The 25,055-nt window shown below is 38.2% G+C and overlaps 1 protein-coding gene across 3 annotated transcripts; it reads right to left on the minus strand.

Annotated features, from left to right (window-relative positions):
* Window positions 1-399: 399 nt before the first annotated feature.
* On the minus strand, window positions 400-25,044 carry Mdh1b (malate dehydrogenase 1B). Of its 3 annotated transcripts, XM_021733127.3 has the most exons (12): window positions 24,750-25,038; window positions 20,436-20,548; window positions 17,825-17,959; window positions 17,499-17,641; window positions 15,322-15,818; window positions 11,925-12,066; window positions 10,236-10,399; window positions 8,222-8,361; window positions 7,877-7,928; window positions 5,681-5,752; window positions 3,007-3,072; window positions 400-1,404 (listed from the first exon to the last, which is right to left on the minus strand). In XM_021733127.3, the coding sequence occupies exons 1-12, from the start codon at window positions 24,769-24,771 to the stop codon at window positions 1,394-1,396; spliced, it is 1,557 nt and encodes a 518-aa protein (XP_021588802.2). In that variant the 5' UTR covers window positions 24,772-25,038; the 3' UTR covers window positions 400-1,393. The 3 variants fall into 3 exon arrangements, 2 of the variants coding, with proteins under 2 accessions (XP_021588802.2, XP_077874027.1); XM_078017901.1 differs by lacking the exon at window positions 5,681-5,752 and having other exon boundaries at window positions 24,750-25,044; XR_013424264.1 differs by lacking the exons at window positions 400-1,404; window positions 3,007-3,072 and having other exon boundaries at window positions 8,041-8,361; window positions 24,750-25,043.
* Between the last annotated feature and the right edge of the window lie 11 nt (window positions 25,045-25,055).

A 25,055-nucleotide genomic window follows, 5' to 3' on the forward strand; every position in this document is an offset into this window, starting at 1 on the left:
AGGCAGGGGAAGTGACAGTAGATTAGGGCACAGACTGATGTCCTTAACACAGACATTAAAGTTTTCTTCACAATAACATCAAATCAAGTGCTAACCTTAAAGACAAGCAAAAATCAGTCATAGTTTTGAAATTATCCATTTCACTATATGCTGGTATAGAAACAATATAGAGGCATGTGAACGTCTCCTGATTTTCAGAAAGCAATCTGGACCTTAAGAGATGTTCAAAAGTATAGAAACAACTTCAGTCTTTTATAATAAGAGTCCTGGACTTTCAAAAGTTTCTACTTCGCATTTGTTAGAATTTTTTTTTAAGAGAGGGAGAGAGAGGCGGGGGGGGGGGGGAGAGAGAGAGAGAGAGAGAGAGAGAGAGAGAGAGAGAGAGAGAGAGAGAGAGAGAAGAGAGAATTCTTAATATTTATTTTTTTAGTTTTTCGGTGGACGCAACATCTTTGTTTGTATGTGGAGCTGAGGATCGAACCCGGGCTGCATGCATGTCAGGCGAGCGCGCTACCACTTGAGCCACATCCCGAGCCCTGTTAGAAATTTTTAATGACAATTTTTTTATTTCAAGCATGCAATTTTATAGTCAAAGTCTATGCTTTTCCTTCAAAATTCAGCTTATTAAAGCCATATCTGGTGTCAAAAATAAAAACCTATTCAATTGAAGTTAAAGACAAAAATACAATTTGTTGCAAAGACACTCATCTCAAGCAAATCCCAGAGAGCACAGCACATAGCCAGGTCTGGAGGTACCAAACCTGACCAGCCCTGAAGATCTCATAGGTAGAATTTTGTGGTCTTTTTTAGTTCACGCAGACACAAACTTACTCATTCATTTGTCTCAGTTCAAGTATTTTTTTAGAAAAGAAAGATCAAGTTAATAAATAAGTGGTCTCCTTGATTCTCTCAGGAGGATATACAAGCAAAGATGCAATGATTGACAACTGTTTAAATGTTATTTAAGAAAATAATATTTGACACCAAACTATTTGAGAAAATGCAATAATAAACATAGTAACGGATACAGGTACCACAAAATGATTGAACTCTTGACATTTTGTTCTATCAGTTTTATTTAATTGCCTAGAATAATATTATCTAAGACTGAAATAAATTCTTCAAAATTATTTTTTTTTAAATACTGACATTCACAGGTCTTTTTATATTTGTTGCAGTACCAAATAACTTCATTTTGGTCTAATTGAATCTGTTATAGTTCTGCAGCTTTGCCTTTGGAGTATGTACAAGAAAGAAAAACAAAAGATGTAACAATTTAAAAAATACATCAAGTAGGCTATGGTTTTTATTAGTTTTTCATTTTTTCCTCTCTTCATTCTATTTACTGGATTACTGTATTCAATCTGATTCAATGGCCAAGGGAGTCCATGTGTCAGGTAGATTCTATGGGGAAATAAAACCAGAAGATCATCATTATATATTTTCATATATTTTTTTCAAAATATATTTTCATATATTTCAAAATGAATTCTGGCCTCTCTCCTGACCTTACGCCATTTCCATGTGCAGTCTCTTTTGGCTCCTTTGTTTCTCATTGTGAATTATGTATGCAGATATATTCTCAGCTCCATTTCATCTCTAGGTTCTGCTTCTCCTGAATAGACCAATTCTAATTCTCTGTGCTTAACTCCATTCCAAAGCCCATCAGAATAAAAGGTGCACTAGATTGTGTCCATCTTATTGAACATTTGCATAAGTGTGGAGACTTGGGTGAACATTCTGATTGGTCAACTACAAAGAAATCTGTCTGCCTTGTTTTCATAAGATATCAGGAGAACTCAGTAACTTACTTTGGAAACTAGACTTGCAGATATATCTGGTCTGTTTTCTTCCTTATTCAGTCATTCATTCTGAGGGAAGGATTAGGGATCTTGCAGTTATAGCTTTGGTTATAAAAGAGGGAAGCTAGGTTCCAGAAGAGTGGGCAAGTCAGGCTGAGTGCCTGGGGATGTGGGAGCAAGAAGAATTTAAAAAGAATTGCATAACAAGAAAACTGGATTTTCTATTGCCCAGTTCTGTTTGTAGAATAAGAAAATATTCACTAATGTTTTGTCTACCCACCGACCATTTATGGGTAGATGGTTTGTGGAATCAAATCTAAAAACTCTACTGTAGTAAGTAAAGAACTAACAAAATAGTTTTTAGCATTTAAAGCACATTGAGTTTTGCAGTTATTCTCATTTTCATCTATATTGTTCTTTTCACTCAAGTTTCTCTCAGTGCCTTTCCCTGAGAGGAGTTGTATGATGTTAGAACACATTTTTTTTTTTTATGGAATCTCAATCTAAGACTATGGCTTGAATCCAGCCAAATAGCAGCTTTTAGCAACTTCCTGTGAAGCCATGGCCTCACAACAGAAATCACTGGGGAACATCTCAGTGCTTGCCAGCTTCTTTATATTCAAAGAGGTAAAGAAGTAGTAAAAATGGAAGCAGACTAGATTATTATTATTATTTTGACATGTGATTTGTATAGGAAGATTCAGAAAATATATGATCCTCTGCATAAATATTTGCAAGTTATATATGTGATATAGACATTTATATGACAGAGAAAGCGGTGGGCAATCACCAGATTTCCTTTCTTAGGAGAATTCTAACTTGGCTTTCTCAGTCTGTTCCTCTGACCCACTTTCCGAGAACGATCCTGTCTAGCCATATTGGCTATTTCAGCTTTGTAAAGAAGAATTAAGTAGAAAAAGGAAATGTGAGAAGGACAAGACACAAGGGGCCAGAGCTGAGGTTGGAGTATTTTGGGAGAGTCTGAAGTGAGTCTGAAATGGAAACAGTTTCAGTCTTAAACATATATTGACATTTTTATCCCCCCATTCAAAGTGTTTATGAAGTGTAAGAAAAGTAACAGAGAGCTTTTCAAAAATTGTTCTGGTTTTTTGGGCATGTTCTTCTGACCACCACATCTAAGACTGGCTGATATGAGCCGTGAATATGAGCACCACAAAGATTGTCCACAGCCCCAGTGACTTACCGTCTGACAGCACTGCATCTTTTTCGTCATCTGGGGCTTGATCAGAAAATATGCTATCTTGATGGTCTGAAAGTAACATTAAAGAAAACACATTGGGTTTAGAATATAAACAACAGCCTATGAGATGTTCTAAGCCAGTGTTTTTCAAGGGTGGTAGACCAGGATCCACAGTCAAGAGTACATTTTATGTTATACACCAGGACATACACTTTTATACATTAAAATGAAACAAAAATTATATAAAATAATATTATCTAATCTATACTTGTTTATTTTTTTCTTAAAAATCTTAGTTTGTTGGGGGCAAAAAGGACCTGGAATTTTTACTATTTTCTTATCAATTTTACAATATTTAGATGAAAAAAAATGCTAGTAATGAAATTGATTTCATTAGTCACTAGTTTTTTTTTTTTAAACAATCCAGTAAGGTTATGGAGGTTGTTTCCACAATATGGAAAGTCCTATAGTAAGTGCCTCTTGATTTTCAACAAATAGCTCCCAAATCAACCTGAAATCTATGCTACTTTCTTCACTTTATCACTAATGAAGCTTTTGAGTCTTCATAAGAATATTACTTGGTACGAGTTCTTAGTGCCTAGGATTTTAACTGGTAACTTAAATTCTATGTATTCTATGGAATTCACTCTCTGCAATTTGGCTTTTCTTCCTCTGTCCTGGAAATCTGCCAGTCACCTTCCTCACAACAGAGCTAGTAAGTTTCTCAGTTCCCTCTCAGTTCTTTCCTTGAGTGTTGCTTAATACCTGTTGGGTCAACTAGAATGACAGTACTGTTACTCAGATGCCCAGACGTAGCTCTAGCTAAGGGGTCCTCTTGAGAGATCTCCTCGGGTTAGGACTGAGTTTACCAAGCTCATTTGGACAGTGATTTGGGATATGTAAAAATCCTCTACAGGGCCTATGATGCATCCAGAGTAGTTCTGTAAGCCATCTATTTCCTGCTTTGTCACGCCGTCCACCAGCCATACTGATAACCATACAGCTGAATAGTACATGGCCCCTCCTTACCTTACCGACTCCACTCATCCTTTTTACATTCTCTGCTTTAGCCCAGCTACCCTACTTAATATCTTCTGGAAACCATTTTATTTATTTATTTTTTTAACGGCTCTGGGTTGAAAGTTCTGGTTAAGTCTTGACTTCCTGAAATGCCTCCTTTGCCACATTCCTTTCCCCTGGTGGATACTTTCACAACCTCCTAAGAAGGAGGTTCTCTCTAAATCAAATGAATGGTCCCTACTCATCTTTCCAGAGCAGGTCTCATGTCATCTCTTCTGGAAAGGCCTTCCTAATATTATATTAGGAGACCCTAGGTCCTTCCACTTCACCCTGGACCTCCTACCATTTGATAGGACCTAAATGCTTGAGTTATCCCTCCACCCCAATTCCTATGTTGAAACCTTAACCTCAATGTACTATACTAAAAGTGGGGCCTCTGAGAGGTGATTAAGTCATGAGTATAGTCCTCATGTATGGGATTATATCTTTATAAAACAGGCCCAAGGGAGCTTGTTTGTCCTTGTCTACCATGTGAGGACACAGTGAGAAGCACCATGTATGAACTCGGAAATGGAACCTGATCACACAACAAATCTGCCAATAAGGTTCTATTGTTACAAGCTATTCAGTTTGTTTATTTATTTGTTTATCTTTTGGTACTGTTGTTTGAACCCAGGGTCATTTAGCCACATCCCCAGGCCTTTTTATGTTTTATTTTGAGGCAGGGTCCTGCTGGCTTGTTAAGGCCTTACTAAGTTGCGGAGGCTGGCTTTGAACTCATGATTCTTCTGCTTCAGCCTCCTGAGACACTGGGATTACAGTCCTGTACCACTGCACCCAGCCAGCGTATGGTATTTTGTTATAGCAGCCTGAACAAACTTAGACATCTCTCAGTGAGGTAATTTTCTCTTAGCTATTTCCTATGCTCCATGGAAAATATTTTTTAGGGCAGATGTTAACGTTTATTTTTATGTTCCTATCATATAGCACCCCTTCTCCCTCCCTCCCTCCCTCTTTCCCTTCCTTCCTCACTTTCTCCCTCCTTTCTTTCCTCCCTATGGGCAAAATACATATAACAGGAAATCTGCCTTCTTAAAATTTTAAGGACACAGTTAACTATGTGTACATTGTGTGCAGCAGATCTCTGGAAGCTTTTCAACTTATATAACTGAACTAGCACAGTTTCTGAATAAATAAATGCCAATTTGTTTATCTTTAGCCATCTTAAGTCCCAGGTAGATTTCAAGTTTCTTTCTCCATCTTACATAAAGGATCCTTCCTTTCCTTGTGAGGTTTTAGAGTTACTTATTACGTACTTTCTTTCACCCTATGGTGCCCCAACTTAGTATGTTTTCTAATTCACTGAGTGTCCTGCACCTCAGAGTCTCAAGGCTCCTTTCCTCTACAGGGTTTGTGCGGCCAGCTTCCCTGTTGTGTCCCCCAGCAACCAGGAAATAGAAGATGCACCACAAATTTTGGGTTATTTCCTCCAAAGTTTTAAATAAATTTTAAATATGATCTTATTTTTTAGTATGTGCTAAGGGTGACAAATGACTTAACTCCCTTTTTGTAGTTAATGGATGATCAAATTCTTTTCTTTGAAATTTAATGTTAACCTTTAGATTAAAAAAGGCACCTTTTCCTTATGTGTACCTACTATTTTGTTCTTCCTGTTTGTCATCTGTGCTGGCTAAGGAGAGCCTTCTGTCTCTTAGGGATAATTCAGTTTCTAAAAGTCAGAAAGGTAAGCATTAAATTAATTGAAGAGATTAAAAAAAGTCATACACGAATCATATCAGTGATAAGTTACTGAGCAAAGTTCTCCAAACTGTGAGTGTGCAATGCTCTGATTACTTCAATGCTCTAAGTTTGGGATCCCTGCAAAGGTTCAAAGGTAACAGAGTCAAGGTCAATCAAATACTCCTGCATGCACGCCTGCGCACACCCTCCCACCTACCTACCCCTTGACCTTTGTTAATAAGAACACAGCATATTATCAGGTCATTTTCTTTTTCAAGACTCTCTATAAGGCAAATATAGATGGGAAATGTAGGACCAGCTACAAGTCAATGGAGTCAAATTTAGGACAACAGTTTTATAGCCCTCTCTGATAAAAGGAATTTGAGTTCTAGTCTGCCAAATGCAGAAAGCCACCCAGAAAGCCTCTAAATTCTGGGAATAAGAGTTCTACATAACCCTCTGTGCCTGCAATTTTCACCTCTGCTCTGTCTCTGGGCTTCTTGGTTTGGACTGCTTCTAACTTGACCAACGGTCAGAATCGCTTCTGAATTCCCAACCTTTCAGGAAATCCACGAGTTGTTTAACCAAAAGAAGCCCGAGTCCTCTGGGACTCCTCAGAGCCAACCCATCATCAAATCTTGATAATCACATCTAAAGATCTCTCCAATTGCTTTGCCTCTAGTCTTGGCTATAAAGCTCTCTTCCTCGTGTCACTGTGCCACCTCCTAACATCAGTCTTTTTGCAGACAGCCTTGCCTTATTCCAGCACATTTTCCAAACGAATCCCCACCTGAGCAATTCCAGAGGCTCATCCTTCTCTCGACTACCCCTCTCTCATGCTCCTCTGCCAACTGCTCATGATCATGTTATTCTCTACCCAGAAGCCTACCATAGCTCTTGGGTCCACACCTTATGGCTCTCTCCACACAACCTCTTCAGGCTTTAGCCACATAAGCTTTTTCGCAGTTTTTTTTCCAAACAAGCTGATCTTTGCTTTTCTGCTTCAAGTTCTTTCCTCCTATCCCCAAGCCTCTCACAGCACAGAACTCTGTACTTCTTCATTCCTAAGATGTACCACAACGGAGTCATTTATACACGTGGCCCCTTAGTGGACTGTAGGTTCCAAGAGAGTAAGATCATGTCTACTGTATCTATTCATGTATTTCTAGCTCCTAGCACTGACTTACAGTTGGTAATCCATAAGTGATAGTGGAAGAAAATGTTGGACTCCAAAAAACATTTGGCTAAAGCTCTTCATGTACATTAATTTATTTCTACATGCCTATTTCCACAGTTAAGGTGGGATTTTCTCTAAAATAAAGGAAAAAAAGAGAGATGACAGCACTTCTTATGAGTTTCTGATTAGAGAAAATATCAATGAAAAAAATAAGCTTACTGAAATTTCCTGAATTTAAACTAAGTTATCTAAAAGTAAATATGGTGGTGTGGTTTAACTTATGTTTCCAAAAAGGTATGTTGCAGTTCTAACCCCTGTGAATGTGACTTTATTTGAAAATAGGGTCTTAGAAGATATAATCAATCTAAGATGTGGACTTACTGGATTAGGGTGAGTCCTAAATGCAATGACTGGCGCCCTCATAAGGAAAGACACACTTAGAAACAAACACACAAAAGGAAGACACACATACAAGGGAAGTCAGGGATTAGAGTGGTACAGCTACAAGCCAAGAACACCAAGTGTTGGATCAGAAGCTAGAAGAGGTAAGGAAGATTCTTCCCAGAGCCTTCAAAGGGAACATGGCCCTACTGATGGCTGAATTTAAGTGTTCCAGTCCTTTGACTGTAAGCAAATAAGTTCCTATTGTTTTAAGTCACACAGTTTGTGGTAGTTTGTTATAGTAGTTCTCAAAAACTAATTAATATATTATTCCCCAAAGTTATAAGGTCATGGCATTTTTAAGATATGATTTTCTTAGCATTCTTCTGTTTTATTTCAAAAGATATACTGAACGTGGCAGTTTATTTTGTCAATAATTTGGTTTAAAAATAATAAAACATGAATTAGAGTCATCTATATTAACAGTGATTGTTGTAACAAGTATTTAAAACTCTTTAATAGCAGTGAAACACAACACCACATTCAAGAGGTTACCTGAATGATATGGTTGAAAAGTCAGCATGTCTCCAAGTGCAACAAGTTTCTCCTGTTGACAAATTTTATAATCAGAGAATTAAATGACCATACTTACTTACTTATTATTTAAAGAGAAAAATGCTTTGATTCTTCATGTTAAATAAATGGTATTTTTAACATACCAGACGTTATATAATCAGATGAGTAGTGTTCTTCTGCAGATTTCTTCAAACTTTCATTGCCTCATTATTTTTAGGAATATGGTACAAATTGAACCCACAGAAAACCAATGTTTGCTTTGCCCTGGGGGAATCAGTTTCAGCATTGTCAAAGTCAGTTCCCTTGAATGTACTCTGGCATTACCTGAATTAGATCACTCGTCATTCTGTTCATTATTTGTTGACTTATTTCAACATCTGGGAGATCTGTAAGAACCACCCATGTTCCATTCTCAAATTTCACAGGCATAGAAAAGACAATCCCTTCGGGAATACCAAACTGGCCTGTAGTGAGTAGATACAAAGAAAAGCAAAACAAAAGCATTCAGAAAAACAAACCCTATTAAGTGTTATAGAAAAGGACACACATAATAGACAACTTATAATGAGAATGGTGAACTAAATTTCTAGAAATTCCTCAAGGGAGGACTGAAGCCCTCACTTTCTAAGTATTGGCTGAGCACCTGTTTAAGTGCTGACAGTACTCCCATCTCTAGTTCTCTCCTGTCCCAAGGGTTAATGCACTCTTTCCTTTCTAAATCTTGCCTGGATTCTTTGTATCTGTTTCCTACAACTTTTCCATGGCTTCCTATAAAGCCCATGAGCAAAGTCATTTGTCCAATCTGGTCTTCCAGTCTTCTAGCCTACTACGGCAGTCATTTATTGCCAGGGTATGAAGGACAGGGAAAGGAAAGAAGTGGGCAGGAAAGTTGGCTATTTCTTTGCAGTTTCCAGGACCTCATTTGAATTGTGCTCTCTGTAAAAAGATTGGCATTATTTATTACTAATTGAGAACCATTCAGATAAGATGATTCACCTTCTTTGATGCCTCAAATAAGAAAATGATTCCTGCCATTCTGGACACTGAAAATGTAGTCACTAGGATATCTTCTTCCCCCTTTCATTTTTGAAATGAAATTCCTATAGAGATTAATTCAACTTTATTTCTATAAATAAAGGGTTTTAAGTACCCATTTTCCTACAAAGTCACATACAATGATTTAAAATCACACTGTGGCAATGTTCATGAATCTTAACCTCAATTGAATAAGATTCACTGAGTGTTTTCCATACAAAATGCTCCTATAGGAAGGTGTAGAAAGATGACCCAGACAAAGCCCCTGCCCTAAGAGTGCACATGCTCAAGTAAAGGACACATATATAACTAAAAAGGCAGACTACAACATGCTCTCTGACAGATGAACGAAATACTACATGAGTATAGAGGAGAAGACAGGTTAATTCTGACATGGGGAATTTGGAGAGATGTCTTCAAAATGCACTGAAGTCCCTGGAACAAGGTGGAAGATGGTGATGATTCTGCTAATAACACAAGGAATGCAAGAGGTAGATCAGATTGGGAAGGAAGACAGTAAGTTCAGTTTGGTGTATGTTGGGTTGTGTTATGTGTGACAGCATGGTTACCTGCTAAACAGGTAGCCATATTTGGCAGGCTAGAACTCAGCAGAGGGGCCCTGGCTGACAGCACTGAAGAAACTAAGCTTGCTAAGGGAGACAGGAAAACACAAAGGGAAGAGATGCTTTAGGTAGAACTATGGAGGACAGAATATTAGCTATTCTCTTTCCTGTTTTGTAAAAATGGCAGAAGATGGTTTAGCTAGTGTTTATCTGCTAAATAGGTTTTAGTAGATTAAAACATTAAGGCTATAGACATTTCTACCTAGTATTTGTGGACAGAGAGCAACCTTTTCACATTCTAGTGCTGCCTGGTCCTCTTGCACTCATTTGTATCCTACTCTGCATCTTTCTTCCAAGGGCTTCCCATAACCAGTGCTCTTCTCACTCTTGTCTTCCAGTTCAGCATCATTCAGACTTTGTGGCTTCCTATAGTGAAGATGTCCATTATGAAGATGCCCTGTTTCTTCCTGCTCCCAGCCTAGAACTGACTTTGCTTTCCCTTTCTTGCCTTCATAAAACTGAGTGTGTCTGGCTGTTCTTTACTGTAGATTTCCTAAAGGAAGATGCCAGGTAAATTCCTAATGTGTTTCCAGTGCAGTCATACAAAATATTGTCGAGTTTTTGAATGAATAACTGTACAATGAATTATGGTAACATAAAAGTTCACAGAGGTTATAGACCATTTTAAGACCTAGACAGAGGTTTTTAAATATTACAAGAAATGAAAAACCCAGATTTACCTTCACTCAGTACTCCTAAAGACACAATCTCTCCAGGTGGTGAGCCATGGTACCAATATTTCAACGTAGTGGCTATACTGTGTGAAGCTAAAATGCGTCCAAATTGTTTTCCCGTGGAGGTCAAACTTTTAATGGTCATCACAAATTCTCTTTTTACCCACTCACTGTAAGGAGAAAAAGAAACAATTTTACAATGGAGAGAGGAATGCAAATTACAAAAGATATTCTCTGGTTCAATGAAACTAAGTACCAGGAATTATATACATACTCAAGACTGAAATATGACTTCATATGCCCTTTCTTCAACAGACTTCAGTCCCCATAAAAAGTTGATGGAAAAATAATCAAGCGTAGCAGAAAGGAATCCCAAAATTTCAAACTAACACCATGATAATATGAATATGGAACACAGAAAAGTGGCCAAATACTGCAGGGAAAATTACTTTCATTACAAAGAATTTATTCTATGTAGATGTTATTTTGGAACCAGTGATATCCTTCATTTAAAATAAAACAATTTCATGAAGCACTGAATTATTCATCTGAGATTTAGGGAATAATTATGTTTTTATGGTCTGAATCTAAACTCAGGGAATAGCCTAGCTTGGCTAGAACAAGTGCTAAAAGGCTGTCCCTGCTAATGGGTTAGCACATGACACAGCTCCATGCAACACTGGCCCCGTGTAGGCAGCACACAAGAGAAATCTGGCTCCAGAAGGGCAAACCGGGGACACATCATTCCCAGACACAGACCAAGTTCCTAGGTTGTGAGGAGGAGAAAGTGAGGGGAAATGGAAAGGATATGAGACAACTGGGAAAGTGTTGTAGAGTTTAGAAAAATGCTTCAAAGGCACTCCTGCTGATGTCTCCTCTTCTGCCTCATCACAATGCTGGTGTTTTTTGTGCTTTACCTGGATTAATCCATTTCATGTTCCTAGCATTCCTGTATGGGCTATCTCATGTTACTGTTTCTATTTTGCAGATGGAGAAACTAGGCATAAAGAGATTAAGTGATTTCTCAAAAGCCACACAGCTGATAGGTGGCTGAGAGTTCCAACCCAAGCAGCTTGGTCCTGGGATTATGTGCCTCACCACCTCTCAGTTCTGCCTCTTTTGGGACACAATACCCAGCATGGCCTGGTTTGCTTATTATCTTTAATTCCTCTTTCTTAAAATGCCTCAAATAATTTAAACTTGGATATATATCTGTCTTTACACTAAATAAGATTACCTTTACATATATTTGTTTTAGAGATAAGTTTAATGACGTAAATAAACTACTTTAAGGATCATCTGACATAAAAAACATAATTTCAAAATCAAATAAATTAGGATTGGGAGGGGCTGGGGATGTGGCTCAAGCGGTTGCGCGCTCGCCTGGCATGCATGCGGCCTGGGTTTGATCCTCAGCACCACATGCAAAGAAAGATGTTGGTCTGCCGAAAACTGAAAAATAAATATTGAAATTCTCTCTCTCTCTCTCTCTTTAAAAAAAAAAAATTAGGATCGGGAGCAACTTGATGATATTCTGTAGAATTTTCTGTTTGCCTTAAAAGAAAGCATGAACAAATATGAGTAAAAATATGAGTTAATTTTGCACAAAGATTTGTGGATGCTTCTAAAGAAAGTAACAACTATCATACATTTATTTAACATTGTTAGTATACATCACTTAAAAATATACTGTACCTATCAAAAATCACATCTAAAACAGGGCGAGAAAATTCAGGAGGTCCCCAAATGGCACTGTCATATTTGTAAACCCGTGTTTTCCTCAGATCAACATAGTTATTTCCACTGATATTACCCCAAATTATCACATCTTTGATGCCTGAGAATAGAAATAAAAATAATCATAATAAATGATATCACAACATTAATACAAATATATTAACATAACATTATATAATATTAATATAAAAAATTACCTGAATCCTACTTTTGTCTATTTTAGAATGCTCCGTTGGCTGTAAAATAAACTGGAAGGGGCTGGGGTTGTGGCTCAGCGGTAGAGTACTCACCTAGCACATGTGAGGCCCTGGGTTCCATCCTTAACACCACATAAAAATAAATAAATAAAAAATAAAGATACTGTGTCCCATAAAATAAATAAAAAATAAATAAACTGGAGAGTATATTGAAAAAGGTGTGGATCATCTCTCTAATTATCAACACTTGGCAATCACAAATAATGCTCTGTGAAGGTGTGGTATATGATTAAAATCAAGGAATACTGAAAGTTCCCTGAAAGAAAATACTACTGAAAATTATATCACTGGGGTTGGTCCTGGATCTCTAGCCAGAGACAGGCAGGGAAGAAGGTGGGAATGGAACTCAAGTAGACTCCCATCAATGCCTATCTCATCCTCTGACATTCTCTTTTATACCGAAATGGCTCATGACGTTGGAATAGCTACTTCTCCCTTCACTGCCCTACTCCCAAGAGATCTTATAATATGCACTTGGGTCCATCCATTAGCTGTATGATGTAGGAGCTTGGGTAGGGTAGGTAGTCAGGCTTTGGAGTTCATGATCCACACAGGAAAATTATTCTCCAGCCCCAGGTAAACATAAGGTAGATTTTCTTCTTAGAGATTAAAGAAGACTTGTAATCTCACTGGGTCTCATTTTTCTTACTGGCTCTGAGTCTCTTTATAGCTCTAAAAACCCTAAATTATGATTCAGAAAATTAGTGAACATCTGCTGCTTTTTGTCTCTCTTCCTCCTTCTTTTTTTCTTTAACAGTATCCTGGGTTTTCTTTAAATAATTACCCTTTCTTCAATCTCAGTCCATATGGTTTGGATGGGGCTGTTGTTATTTCTTAGATCCAGCAATAGACATGAGATCCAGATTCTACTCTCTTGGACACAGTGACTGATTCAGAGATAGGCATGTGGTCTGAACCTGGCCAATAAGTTTGTAGTACTTTTGTACAAACCAGCAGGGAAGAAAGTCCTCTTTCTACTGGTTAGGTAAGTCATGAACTGGTGAGTTGAGAATGACAGTGGCCATGTTGCAACACCTTAAAGCCTACCTTACATTAAAACTAACTGAATGGTCAGCCAGAAAAAGAGACCAGTGAGTCCTGATGTCATCATTGGAGCCACAGTGTTCAGCTATGCCTAAAAAAAACTACCACTTCAGGCACTTTGAGTTGACTTTCTATCACTTGTAACACAGAGTACCAATTAAGACTACACATGGTCTGAGAATGTGTGAACTGAACTTAGGGATAAGCTGAACCTGGCTTTTATGGAAAGGTTTACCACTCTCTTGGCAGCTGCAATGATCCCTGAATGATTTCCTTAGTGGTTTCCCACTTTCACATCATTTTGCTTAAGTGTTTTTACTTTTACTGGGTTCTCCTTGTTGTTTCACTGACAATTCCACTTCAATTAACTATTTCTCTAATGTTTCTCCCTCCTCTTCCTGGCTTTCCTCTTTCTGCTCATCACATGCTTATTTGCTTTAAGTAGAGCAGAACTTATAATTATGGCACCAGCAGACCCACAAGACAGCACCTTTCTAGTTGAAAGCCTAGGCTACCAGCCCCCAACACATATGCCTCATTTAAAATTTTCTATCACTGCCTCTTCTTGACATTTTTCATCAGTGTATTACAAATCTTTTGTGATAAATCAGTGTCTACATATATAACTATAAGGTCAATGACAGAGATAAAATGGTTAGGAAATGTTTCATTTCCTATTGAATAATTTTAGCATTAGTCTGGTTGAGTTTTACTGTGGAGGTTAGACTCTAAAGATATGTATACAAGAATACAAGGAGTTATACTTCCTGGGGTTTCACTGGGAAGAAACAGATAAAGCAGCACAGGCTCTAATATCAGGGGCTCATTCAAGTCTTCCATGGCCTGGTTTAGGCATTCCAGGTTCGCACTTCCTTGTGTTTCATTCTTGTAAAGTCTTGTGCCTCCTCCCATTCTGTGTTGCAACTGCTCCATCTCTGGGCACAGAGAACTAAAATATGTCAGATGTGTTCTTGACCTTGAAAATATAACCATCCATTTTGTGATCCAGTTTCATCTTCAGATGGTTCTGATGTCTACCAGTTCAAAGATAATAGGAGCACTGACCAGATATTATAAGCCTATTGATAAAGTTTAACATCCTTGCAAATGTTACCATGTGCCAGGTATTCCTGCACACAGGTACTTTAGAAATATTATCTCATTGGATCCTTACATCTATTCTGAGAGGGAGGTGCTGTTAACATCCTCATTTTACATATGAGAAAACTGAGGAACAGCATGTTTGCTCAAGGTCACATGGATGGGAAGTGGGGCAAAGCCATTTTAACATAGCTCTAAATTTTTTTAATTGACCATTATTGAGAAAAAAATGAATATTAGGCTTCAAATTATTATTTGACTAGTATAGGCCTTATATATATAGCCTTATATCAAATATCTGTTCATTAATTTATTTTATTTTATTTATTTATATGTGGTGCTGAGAATTGAACCCAGTGCTTCACACATGCTAGGCAAGTGCTCCACCACTGAGCTACAACCCTAGCCCATATTCATTAGTTTTTATAATGGAGGACCAGGTCAATTATAAAAGCTGGTTAAAAAAAAAAATGCCCAGTACAGTTGTCTCTGTTACCCAAGATTTTACTTTTCATGATTTCAGTTTCTCTCAATGAACTACAGTCTAAAAATACTAAATAGAAAATTCCAGAAATAATGCATGTTTTGGAGAATTTTTATTATAATATATTGTTATAATTTTTCTATATTATCATTAGTTATTATTGTTAACTTTTTACTGTTCCTAACTTGTAAATTACACCTCATCAAGTATGTACATATAGAAATAAACAATATATGTAGGGTCTAGTACTATATGTGGTTTCAGGCACTCACTGGGGGTCCTAGAATATATCCCTTAACTAAGGCAAACTACTGTAGTTGGACTACTGTAGTTAAATAAGTTGTTAGTATCTACTTTCTACTTTTATTCTAGCTATCCAGAAAATCCAAGGGGATGCACCTTCTTCCTAGCTGCTTGAAATCCTGTTGTTTAAAAGCACAAACACAAACATCAACAGGAGTTCACTCACATGAAGCAGTTGTTTTCAATTTTCTGGCTATTGCCGCTTTGGCTTGTCCTTCCACCCCCAGAGCCACAGCGATAATGTTGTGGGCGATGCTTGGGGCGTTCATCATAAGCAAGACCGTTTTAAGATTTACAAAGGTTTTTCCTCCCACAATAACCCTGACAGATTCGTGAGCATTTTTCTCAATCAGGTTTCCGTAGAGACGACACAGTGGCACCTTGCTTCTCAGGCACTCTTCTAGACCGTACACCTCCTCCTCGGTGCTGTCGTCAAGGACAATGACCACATGGGCCTGGTAGAAGGCGTATTTCTCCGTAGTACAGCTGGAGACGCTGCGGAGGACAGGAGACGCCAGGTCCTGTGTCTCCATTACCAGGCTTTTGAGTAGTTCTTCCGACTGCTCCTTGTCAAATAGAGTTAGGCTAATTTCCGTCTGCATCCCAAACACTTCACCACTCGTCAGTATGGGAAGGAGGTTGTAGCAGGCAGGAGAGGTTGCACTGATAAAAATGCAGAGTTGAATTGTGAATGGTTAGATCCTTTGCCCTCTTAAGCATTTATTCTTAATAGATATTTCTGCATGTGCATTGTAGGATGATTTAATATTTTTAAGCATTCTACAGCTGCATAGACATTTTGAAGGCTAAAAATTGGAAATAGAACAAAAAATTTTTCATTAATAACTCCTTGCTCTGAGGATCTCAAAACAATCTCAAGTAAGACATGTACCTGTGTAATATGTTTTTCAAATAAATCAGAATTCCCTATATGCAGAAAGCAAAATTTCAAAGAGATATATCACACTACTTCAATTACACATTTACATTTCTTCTTAAAAGAAAAAGACCTAAGTTTCAGTTAGCCACAGCTTTTTAAAATTTTATACACTTATCTATAAAGTAATGACTTTTTTTTCTTTTTAGAAAGGACCATCTTTTCCAAATTTCCACAAAGACAAATCCTTGTAAAAATGGCTAGGATCAACACAGGCTGTGTATGGTATCTTTTTAACTGTATTTTGCAAGTATCTGGGTCTTCTATTTCTGTTATAATCAACTGTAGGGAGTTTGGAATTGCATCTGAGAATTTCTGGTGTTCACAACGGCTTGGGGAGGGGTGCAACAGGAGTTTCAACAGTATCTATACCATTTTGATGCTCTTTAGATGTGGCATTTATTAAAGCTGGGTTATAGGATCCTAGATGTTTACTAAACAATTTTCAATTCTTTGAGTATTTGTAATATTTCAAAATAACAATAATCTTTAAAGTAAGTGCACATGTTAGGTACACACATTCTTCTTACTCTACAGAAGGATAATGTGAGAGTCAGACTGAGGGGTGGGGTGGGGTGGGGAAAGGAGAGGGGGAGAGGGAGAGAGCAAGAAAGACAGAGACAGTATAGAGATGAAAAAGAGAGAGAGTACAGATGGATGGAACTGGAGAACATTATGCTAAGTGAGATTAGTCAGATCAAAAAGTCAAGGGTTGTATGTTTGCTCTCGTATGTGGAAGCTTGAGAAGAAAAGGAAATAAAAGGGATCTCATGAACATAGAAGGGAGATCAGTAGATTAGAGGAAGGGGCTGGGGAGGGGGAAAGGAGGACACAAGAGAATTAAACAGACTAAAATGTGAATTGTGCATGTATGAATGTATCACAATGAATACCATTATTATGCAAAGCTATAATGCACCAATAAAAATCAAATTAAACCAAATCAAAGAAAGAGAGACAGTGACAGCAAAGACTGGATGTGTCCCAGACTGGGAGCAATGGCAAGCAAACTTGAGAAGGAGAAAAAAGAAGGAAAAACAAGGTGAGGGGAGTGGGGACACAGAAGGGGAGCACAAGAGGAGGAGCCAAGGAAACCTAGCAAGTGGCAAAGGTTAGAGAGGACCAGTGCCAGAGACAGAAATCTGGCAAAGCAGACATACTGTACAGTTAAGTGGGTGTGTGTGCATGTGTGTGTATGCACGCGTATGTGTGAAATCTAGAACTCATACATGGGGTTACAATGGAGGACACACACATATATCTAACCATAAATGTGCATGCATGCTCCCAACACACATCTCAAACTTGACATTCAGGTATTCTTCCACCATGAAATTAATCCCATCTTATTGTTCTTTCTAAAAATAAAAGCCAATTTCCTAAATCCTAGTGTTTGACTATCTCACCTGGTGATCCAGACCTGCAAGGGGCTGATGAGATCTTTCTGGGTTTCCTTCTCCAGCTCTTTTTCTATATGTGCCTCCAGGTTCTCGTGAGCAATTACCATCATTAGCTCAGTCATCATGTTAGAGGTGACATCATAGTAAAGCTAAACATGGAGAATGAAAAAGTCAACCTCAGAAAATAGATCATCACTCAATAATGGTCATAATGGAAAATTTTTGTTCTAACTCAAAGAGAGATGACAGAATATTCTGAAAATAACATTTGAAACATATAATAATGTAATACAATAATATATTTTTTTGAACAGACAAGTTAATTTATGCACCTGAGCATGCTCCAGGAACTCATTATATCCTCCCAAAAGCAAACCCTTTCCTCCACGATCCAGCAGCTCTCTCCAGATAATGGGAGACTTTTTGTGATTCCACTTATTCTTTTCACACACATCTTTCAGCCATTCCTGTTGAATGACACTCCAAAAAAAAATTATATATTAGATCTGCCCAAGAATTCAATTCAATACCAATTTGGGTATCTTTAAACAGTAAAAAGTAAGTATAGAAAAATAATGATGATTTAAGTTACAAATTAATAAAAAAGAAAAAATAAATCTTCAAATTCATTAGTCAAATAAAGTTACTGAAAGTTAGTCTTTTGGAAACCTGGAGTACAAATTTTTAATTTAAAGAGAGGCCAGATGTTCTAATTAGACTTATTTTTTAAAAGTGAGTTATATCCCCTGTATTCTTCTTATATATGACCTATTTCCAGTTTTAGGGACACATAAATTTTGATATTTATTTTCTGTGAATATTGTTTATATGATTCAGACTGAATAAGCTAAAAGTCACTTGGGAGTATCTGCTCATATTTATCAGAAAAAGCGTAAATTACCATTTTCTGGTTTATGTATACTAGGCCTCCCAATGATAAGATCTGAGAAAGCTGGGCAGACTGGTGCATACCTGTAATCCAGGGGCTTGGGAGGCTGAGGCAGGAGGATAGCAAGCTCAAAGCCAGCCTCAGCAACTTAGTAAGGCCCTAAGAAACTTAGGGAGACCCTGTCTTAAAGGGATAGGGATGTGGCTCAGTTGTTAAGTGCTCCTAAGTTCAATCCCAGTTCAAAAAAAAAAAAAGATCTGAGACAGCAGAAGAAAACATCTACTGTTAAAGAAATACTATAACTAATGCCAGGGGATGAAATAACAGTTGCAGTCTGCTCACAGAAGAGACAGAAGTTATACCATAGCTCAAGAGAATGGGCTGCCACTCAGTAAAGTCTACCTAGTTATTGTGCTGCTAAATGTTCAGCAACAAAGCCAATGCACTTTCATGGCAAATTGATCACACTGAACTCCTATCACCCTAAAGAGAGTAATGATTTATTTAGAATTTCATTTACATGTATTCTGGGTAAATAACTGCCTTTTCTACTCTTAGATCTTTGACCAGTATGGATTAGGGCTTGCAAAATTACTTTGAATGAAAGGACTCAGTTTACAGCAAAGAGATGCAGTATTTAGCATGTAACCATGGGTTCCACAGCCCTTATCATATATCACATAACCCAGAATAATAGAGGGCAGGACAGGCCACCAAAGGTACAGGTGCTAGCTTAAAGACTGATACCTTGGAAGGATGGGGCATCTCTTTCAGGATGTTATACACATCATAAATCAATGTAATATTTTGCCCTAATATGTAGAATACCTGAATCCAGGAACCAAGGAGTAGAATTAAGAGTGATCCTGCTTACCATCACCCCCAGGGACCCACTTGGGTAACCTGTGCTTCCATAGACTCTATTATTCTAGACTGTGTGAGATTCTAAATCCTAAAGGGAGACTGTTTCTATCAAGGGAAACAGGAAGAGTACCACTAAATTTAAACTGTAGTTTCCATTAGTCACATTGAGCTCCTGTGCCAAGTAGCAGGCAAGGAGAGGAGATACCATGCTTGAAGGAATAATTACCCTGCTGATGATGGGCATACAGAGCAGCCATTGCCTAACATAAGCAGTAAAGAATATTTAGGATCTAGGTTCCACTGGGGTGTCTTTGTTATTTCCCTGCTTGATTTTGACAGTAAATGAACAAGTGTACCAATTCTATCCTGAAAATGGACTAGGAATCAGATCCCTTAAGGTCACCACACCTGATAAGTCTCCTACACCAGTAGAGGATGAAGGGAATTTATAATGGATAGTAGAGAAGAGAGGTGACAAGAATCAGTTTAGTTCTGAAAACTATGTGCAGTTGAAAATATAGGTAATTTGACTAATATTACTCCTGAAAAGTATCTCTGAGGAAAGACATCAACCAGAATCTTGGAGGACTTATTACTAGATGGCATAAATTATTTCATGGATCATATGGGTCCAAAGGCATAATGAGTGTACTAAAGAGGATGCCATCAAGTCCAGCTTCTACCTTCATAACCAAAGCACCCAAAGCTCCTTCTCAAAGTGTGCTTATGAGGCAACTTAGTCACAAATATGGGTATTTCAAATAAATAAATCCTCCTCCTATTAGGAATCAGCTATATTAAGAGGATGCTAAAAACTATAGATTAAGCATTGGAAGAAAATGTACAGTTAACAAGTACAATTTAAGCTAGCTGAATTCTTGGTTGGGCTGGTGATGGAAGAGCCAAACTTATTCTACTTATGGTTAGGTTTCATTTGATCTACTAGGTATTATGGAAAAAGCAATGATGTTTTGAGACTGATAATCAAGAGCTCATTTTATAGTATTCAAACATCATTAGTACATGAACACTTATTACTGGAGGTCAATATGATACACTAGCTAATATTTAATCAAATTAAAATGTAATTTTATGCACATACAAGTTTAACAAATTAAGCACATGGGAAGTCCTGGGTTCAAGTCTTCTTAAAAAGACAAACAACAAGAAGAAAAAAAAAGGCATCTTACCTCCCAAACATCAGGATGTTGTGTAATTTTATATATCTGAAAATCAGGAAGATTCTTCTGTAAATAGTCTGCCAGAAGTTCTGTTTTTGCATAATATGGACAATCTGCTCTACCTAAGAGAGTTCAAATGTTTTCTTTTATCACACAGAAATTATCATGAAGTTATGGAATTAATCATAGTTATAATATAATTTTATAACAAAATTGTAGTATAAACTGCTATGACATAAACTTCTAATTTTTATTATATTACGAGGATGCTAAGTACTATCAATTAAGCAATGAACTAATCACCAGAAACCACTCAAAGCCAAAGGGTGAATGAGGAGTTGTAATGAGGGAGGGCACCTGTGGATTTCATGTGTGGCCCACAGTTAGTGGTGAGGGAGAGACTGAGGGAAACAGAAGAGTGTGGGATAACTTCTATTTTCTGACTTGGATAGAGGATTGTGGCTTTACTGGAGAGAAATTATGGATAAGAAGTTTAATTTCAGATAAGTGTAGTTGGAGATATCTGTAGTGTATTTAAGTGAGCATAACCAGCAGTTAGATATGTAAATCTCAAGTTCATGTGCTATATAAGGGCTTTAGACACACATTTTGCAGTCATTAATGGGTTAAATCCACCATAGGAAATAGGTATGGGTTTAAGACAGAGCAGGAGGTACAGGTAACAAGTGCTGAAACTTCTCTGTAACATTCTCCCTTAATTAATTCCAGTCACTAGTTCGTCAACAGCATGGGAACTCCCAAGTTATCAACTCCGTCTGTCCATTAGCCTGACTAGTTCAAATACATTGCCCATCATTCTAAGGCTCATGATTTGAATAATCTGGGCCTTCTGTCCCAGGAAATCAGCTTGGTAAAAGTCCTTCACCTTCAATGAACTCAATTACCTGCCTTCTCTGTGCCTGGGTCCCATTTGCTAATTACCACTGAAGAAACATGGTGGAACCAAGCAGAGGGACAACATTATAAATTCATGGTCACCAGACTTTATTAGCCCTCAACTCTGCCTGGTGAGCTTTCTGCTTCCCTTACAAGCACTCATTTCTGTTCTTCACAGTGACTATTCCAAATTATGTCCATTTCCTCCAAATCTCTTCCCCAACCCCACATTCTCTGCACTATCAGAAGACAGGGGCTAGAGATAAGGCTCAGTAGTGGAGTGTGAGCAAATGTGAGTCCTGGGTTCAGTCTCCAGAACTGCATCAGAACAAAGAAAAAATAAACAGAAGGAGGAGGAGGAGGAAGGAGGAGAACACTGACAACATTGATGATGGTAAGAGACACCTTGCTTTCTACTTTACAAAAACCAAACCAAACTAAACAAAATGGACTCAGTGGGGAAATCCCTCAGACTTCTGCCATCACACCTGCAAGTCAGTCTGCATTTGGACTCCTCCTTTCCTCCTTTCTCCTTTTCAATGAAAAAGGAATCCCTTCTCCTCTCTCTGTCTAATCCTACCACTTGAATCACTGCATCTTTTGCCCTCTAAGAAACCTTGCTGAACTGATTATCTTCCACAGATAGAATCTTATCTGTTTCTAATGCTCCCTTTACGACATAAATATATTCATGCTGTTTCTTGTGTGTTAAAAAAATGCAACATTCTATATGCCCTTCTAAACACTCCATACTGCCACCCCACCCTCAATTCTCCACTTTCATTTAGTTCTCATCCCACTGCCATCTAGCTTATCTGACAGTTCTCTCAGTTACTAGGGTCATCTGTGCCCTAGTATTTTTAAAAGCCTTTTCTTGTTGTTGACCCTTAGGAGCACTCACTACTGATACCCTCCTCCATTCTTTGAAAACACTAAATATAATGGGACATTCTGCAGGTTTTTCTTCTATCTCTCTGGCTGTTCTCTATACTTTATTGGTCCTTATTCCCTTATTGACCCGTTTAAAACATCAGTCTTCAAATGACTTATCTTTGTACCCTACATATTTTTCCTTAGTTTCAAGTAGAAATCTGTATTTTCAGCTCAGACCTATCCCTATACCTACCTAAATGTCTATATATATCCTCCTGTATTCTCCCATCTCCTTCTAAATGTCTTATAGGTACTCAACATGTCTATGCTAGCTCCCTACCAAATGTGCTCCTTCTCCTATGTTCTTTTTATGTCCATCTCCCCAATTACTTAAGAATATTAAGACCATCTGGAGTATTAAGCCTATTCTTCGGCTCAATTTTTTCAAATGATTCCTAATAGACCCAGTTATCCAAACTATTGCTTGGGAATAATTTTTATTATTTCTTCTCCCTTACCTGATCTCCCCCAAACAATTAGACAATCAGTTGTATAGATTCTGCCTCCCTTATCTCTCTCCATTTCCATCTCTCACTTCTCTCCATTTCCATTGTCCACAGTGCTAGGCCAGGCTACCACCAATGTTTTCCTGATCTATAGTGCCAGTCTCCTAACTTGTCTGTGGGCATTCAGTCTTTCTCTCTCACACCATGTCCATAATGGTCAGACAGGCAAAAGGCAAATAGGCATGTACTCCCCTTCCAAAAACCTTCCAGTCACTTTGGATAAAATCTAAACTACTAAATGTGGCTCAGAAGAATCTACATTATCTATCTCAGGCCTCAGCTTGAGATAGTCACTTTCTTATACTCTTTGCTCCAGTCCTACTAAACTTACTTCAATTTTATGCTAATTGTATATTCTCAAGTATCACCAAATTAGTTCTCCTCACTCCCATTCCACTCCCTGATACCCATGTTTAAATTGCTCTGCTCTGCCCTATCTCCTCTCTTCTAGGTGACTTTCATCTTTCAGCTGTTTAAAATTGCTCCCTATGGGAAGCCCTTACCTGTCTAAGATTCCTTGCCACCACTACTGAAGAACACGGCCTTGCAACTGTCATACACAAAACATTTTCTGTAAAATTTTCACTCTTTCAAACATATAGTTAATGCTCAAAATATTCTTTTAATGAAGCAAAGGAAATAGATTTTAGGCAGATGGTAAATGTCAATTGTGTTCAATGTATCAAAGAAGTTGAATAAGACAAAGAATGAACAGCTTTAGTAAAAGTCATTGGTGACTTTGGTGGGGCAGTTTCCATAATGATACAGACTGAGTAAAGACAGATTGAGTGAAATAAAGGAATAAAAATAGAAGAGGAATCTACTCTTTTAAGAAACATGCTGAAGGCTCACGTGTGTAATTCCAGTTGACTTAGGAGGCTAAGGCAGGAGGATCATTAGTTGGAGAACATCCTCAGCAATTTATTGAGGCCCTAAGCAACTTAGTGAGAGCCTGTCTCAAAATAAAAACTAAAAGGGCTCGGGGATGTAGCTCAGTGGTAAAGTGTCCCTGGGTTCAATCCTCACTCTCAAAACGAACAAATTAAAAAAAGAAAAAAAAATTTGCTGAGAACAGGAGGAAACAGGTACAATATAAGCCCCTTCCATGGTTCTTTGCTGCCAGTCCACACTTTAGTCCCTCTCTGATCCTGCATTGCTGCCAAGATGGACTTCCTAAAATGCAAGCCTATTAGGATTCTCCTGTCTAAAAATTTTCATAACTTTTTTTGAACTCCCCATTCGTTTCAAGACACAGTTCAAATGTGTTTGCTAGGTGTATAGGAAGTGCAAAACAATTGCCCTTACCTGTCTAAGTAAGATTGTCTCTTGCTTCTGTAGATCTAGCCCCAAAGACCAACATTCAGGTCCTCCATTAGACCATGAGGCTTTACCCTCTGCTTTTTATCTGGAATGGCCTCCCTATCCAAACCTTCACAACTCAGTTCCCCTAGTGAGTTCCTTGGGTCCCTATTACTCCCACCCCCACCTCCAGATCTGGGGTGTATTCATCCAGAGGTAAGTGTACCACTCCCTCGTTACATTAGTCACACCATATCAAAAGTACTTCATTATGTGCTTTTATCTCATGAGAACGAATACTCCCCGAAGAATGCCCCCCTTCCCCCCTCAAAACCAAAACCCAAAACCTGTATTCCCTGTGTTCAGCTGTGCTTGGCAAACTGTCACAATCCAATAAACTCTTTGAAAAGCACAAGAAAGCCTGAGGTGGTCCGTAGAGGCTGGAGTTGTTAGAATAGAAGCCAGATAAGATCACAGTGTTCAATGAATTGAGGAAGTTGTTTGCTAAGACTTTAGTAAAAGTCACTGGTAACTTCGGTGGGGACAGCTTCCATATGAGGCATAAGTAGAAGCCAGATTGAGTGGAATGAAGGAACGAAGATAGAAGAGCAATCTACACTTTAGGGGCCAGGGGAGGAGAGTTGTTGGCATTTTGAGTCATCTGTGAGCGAGCGCGGGGATCACTCACCCGCAATCACGAATTTGGCCATGTTTAAACAAAACCTAGAGCTAGCGACCGCGGCGGCACGGTTTCTGGGCAACCCGCGCCGCCAAGAGTGGCGCAGGCGCAGTCTGAGGCTGCCGCTTTGAACTCGGCCGCCCGGCCAGATAGTTGGGCGTTCAAAGTTGTGACTTGAATGGGTTACTTTCAGTGTACGATCATATATTGTCTTTATAAGCTCCGTGGTTTCTTCCACTCCTAGTTTCCATCTCTGCCTTCAATAAAACTAGTCATTCTTTTTGGTGGCCTTTTTTTTTTTTTTTCTCTCCAAAC

The sequence above is a fragment of the Ictidomys tridecemlineatus genome, chromosome 7 (genome assembly GCF_052094955.1).
Source record: "Ictidomys tridecemlineatus isolate mIctTri1 chromosome 7, mIctTri1.hap1, whole genome shotgun sequence".
NCBI classification, from domain to species: domain Eukaryota; kingdom Metazoa; phylum Chordata; class Mammalia; order Rodentia; family Sciuridae; genus Ictidomys; species Ictidomys tridecemlineatus.

Coding starts and splice junctions, on each gene's coding strand:
- Mdh1b (XM_021733127.3), bottom strand. CDS start 24,771: ATGGCCAAATTCGTGATTGCGG. Junction 17,960..20,435: donor AACATCCTGATGTTTGGGAG/GTAAGATGCCTT, acceptor GTCATTCAACAG/GAATGGCTGAAAGATGTGTG. Junction 7,929..8,221: donor TGACGAGTGATCTAATTCAG/GTAATGCCAGAG, acceptor ATTTGTCAACAG/GAGAAACTTGTTGCACTTGG.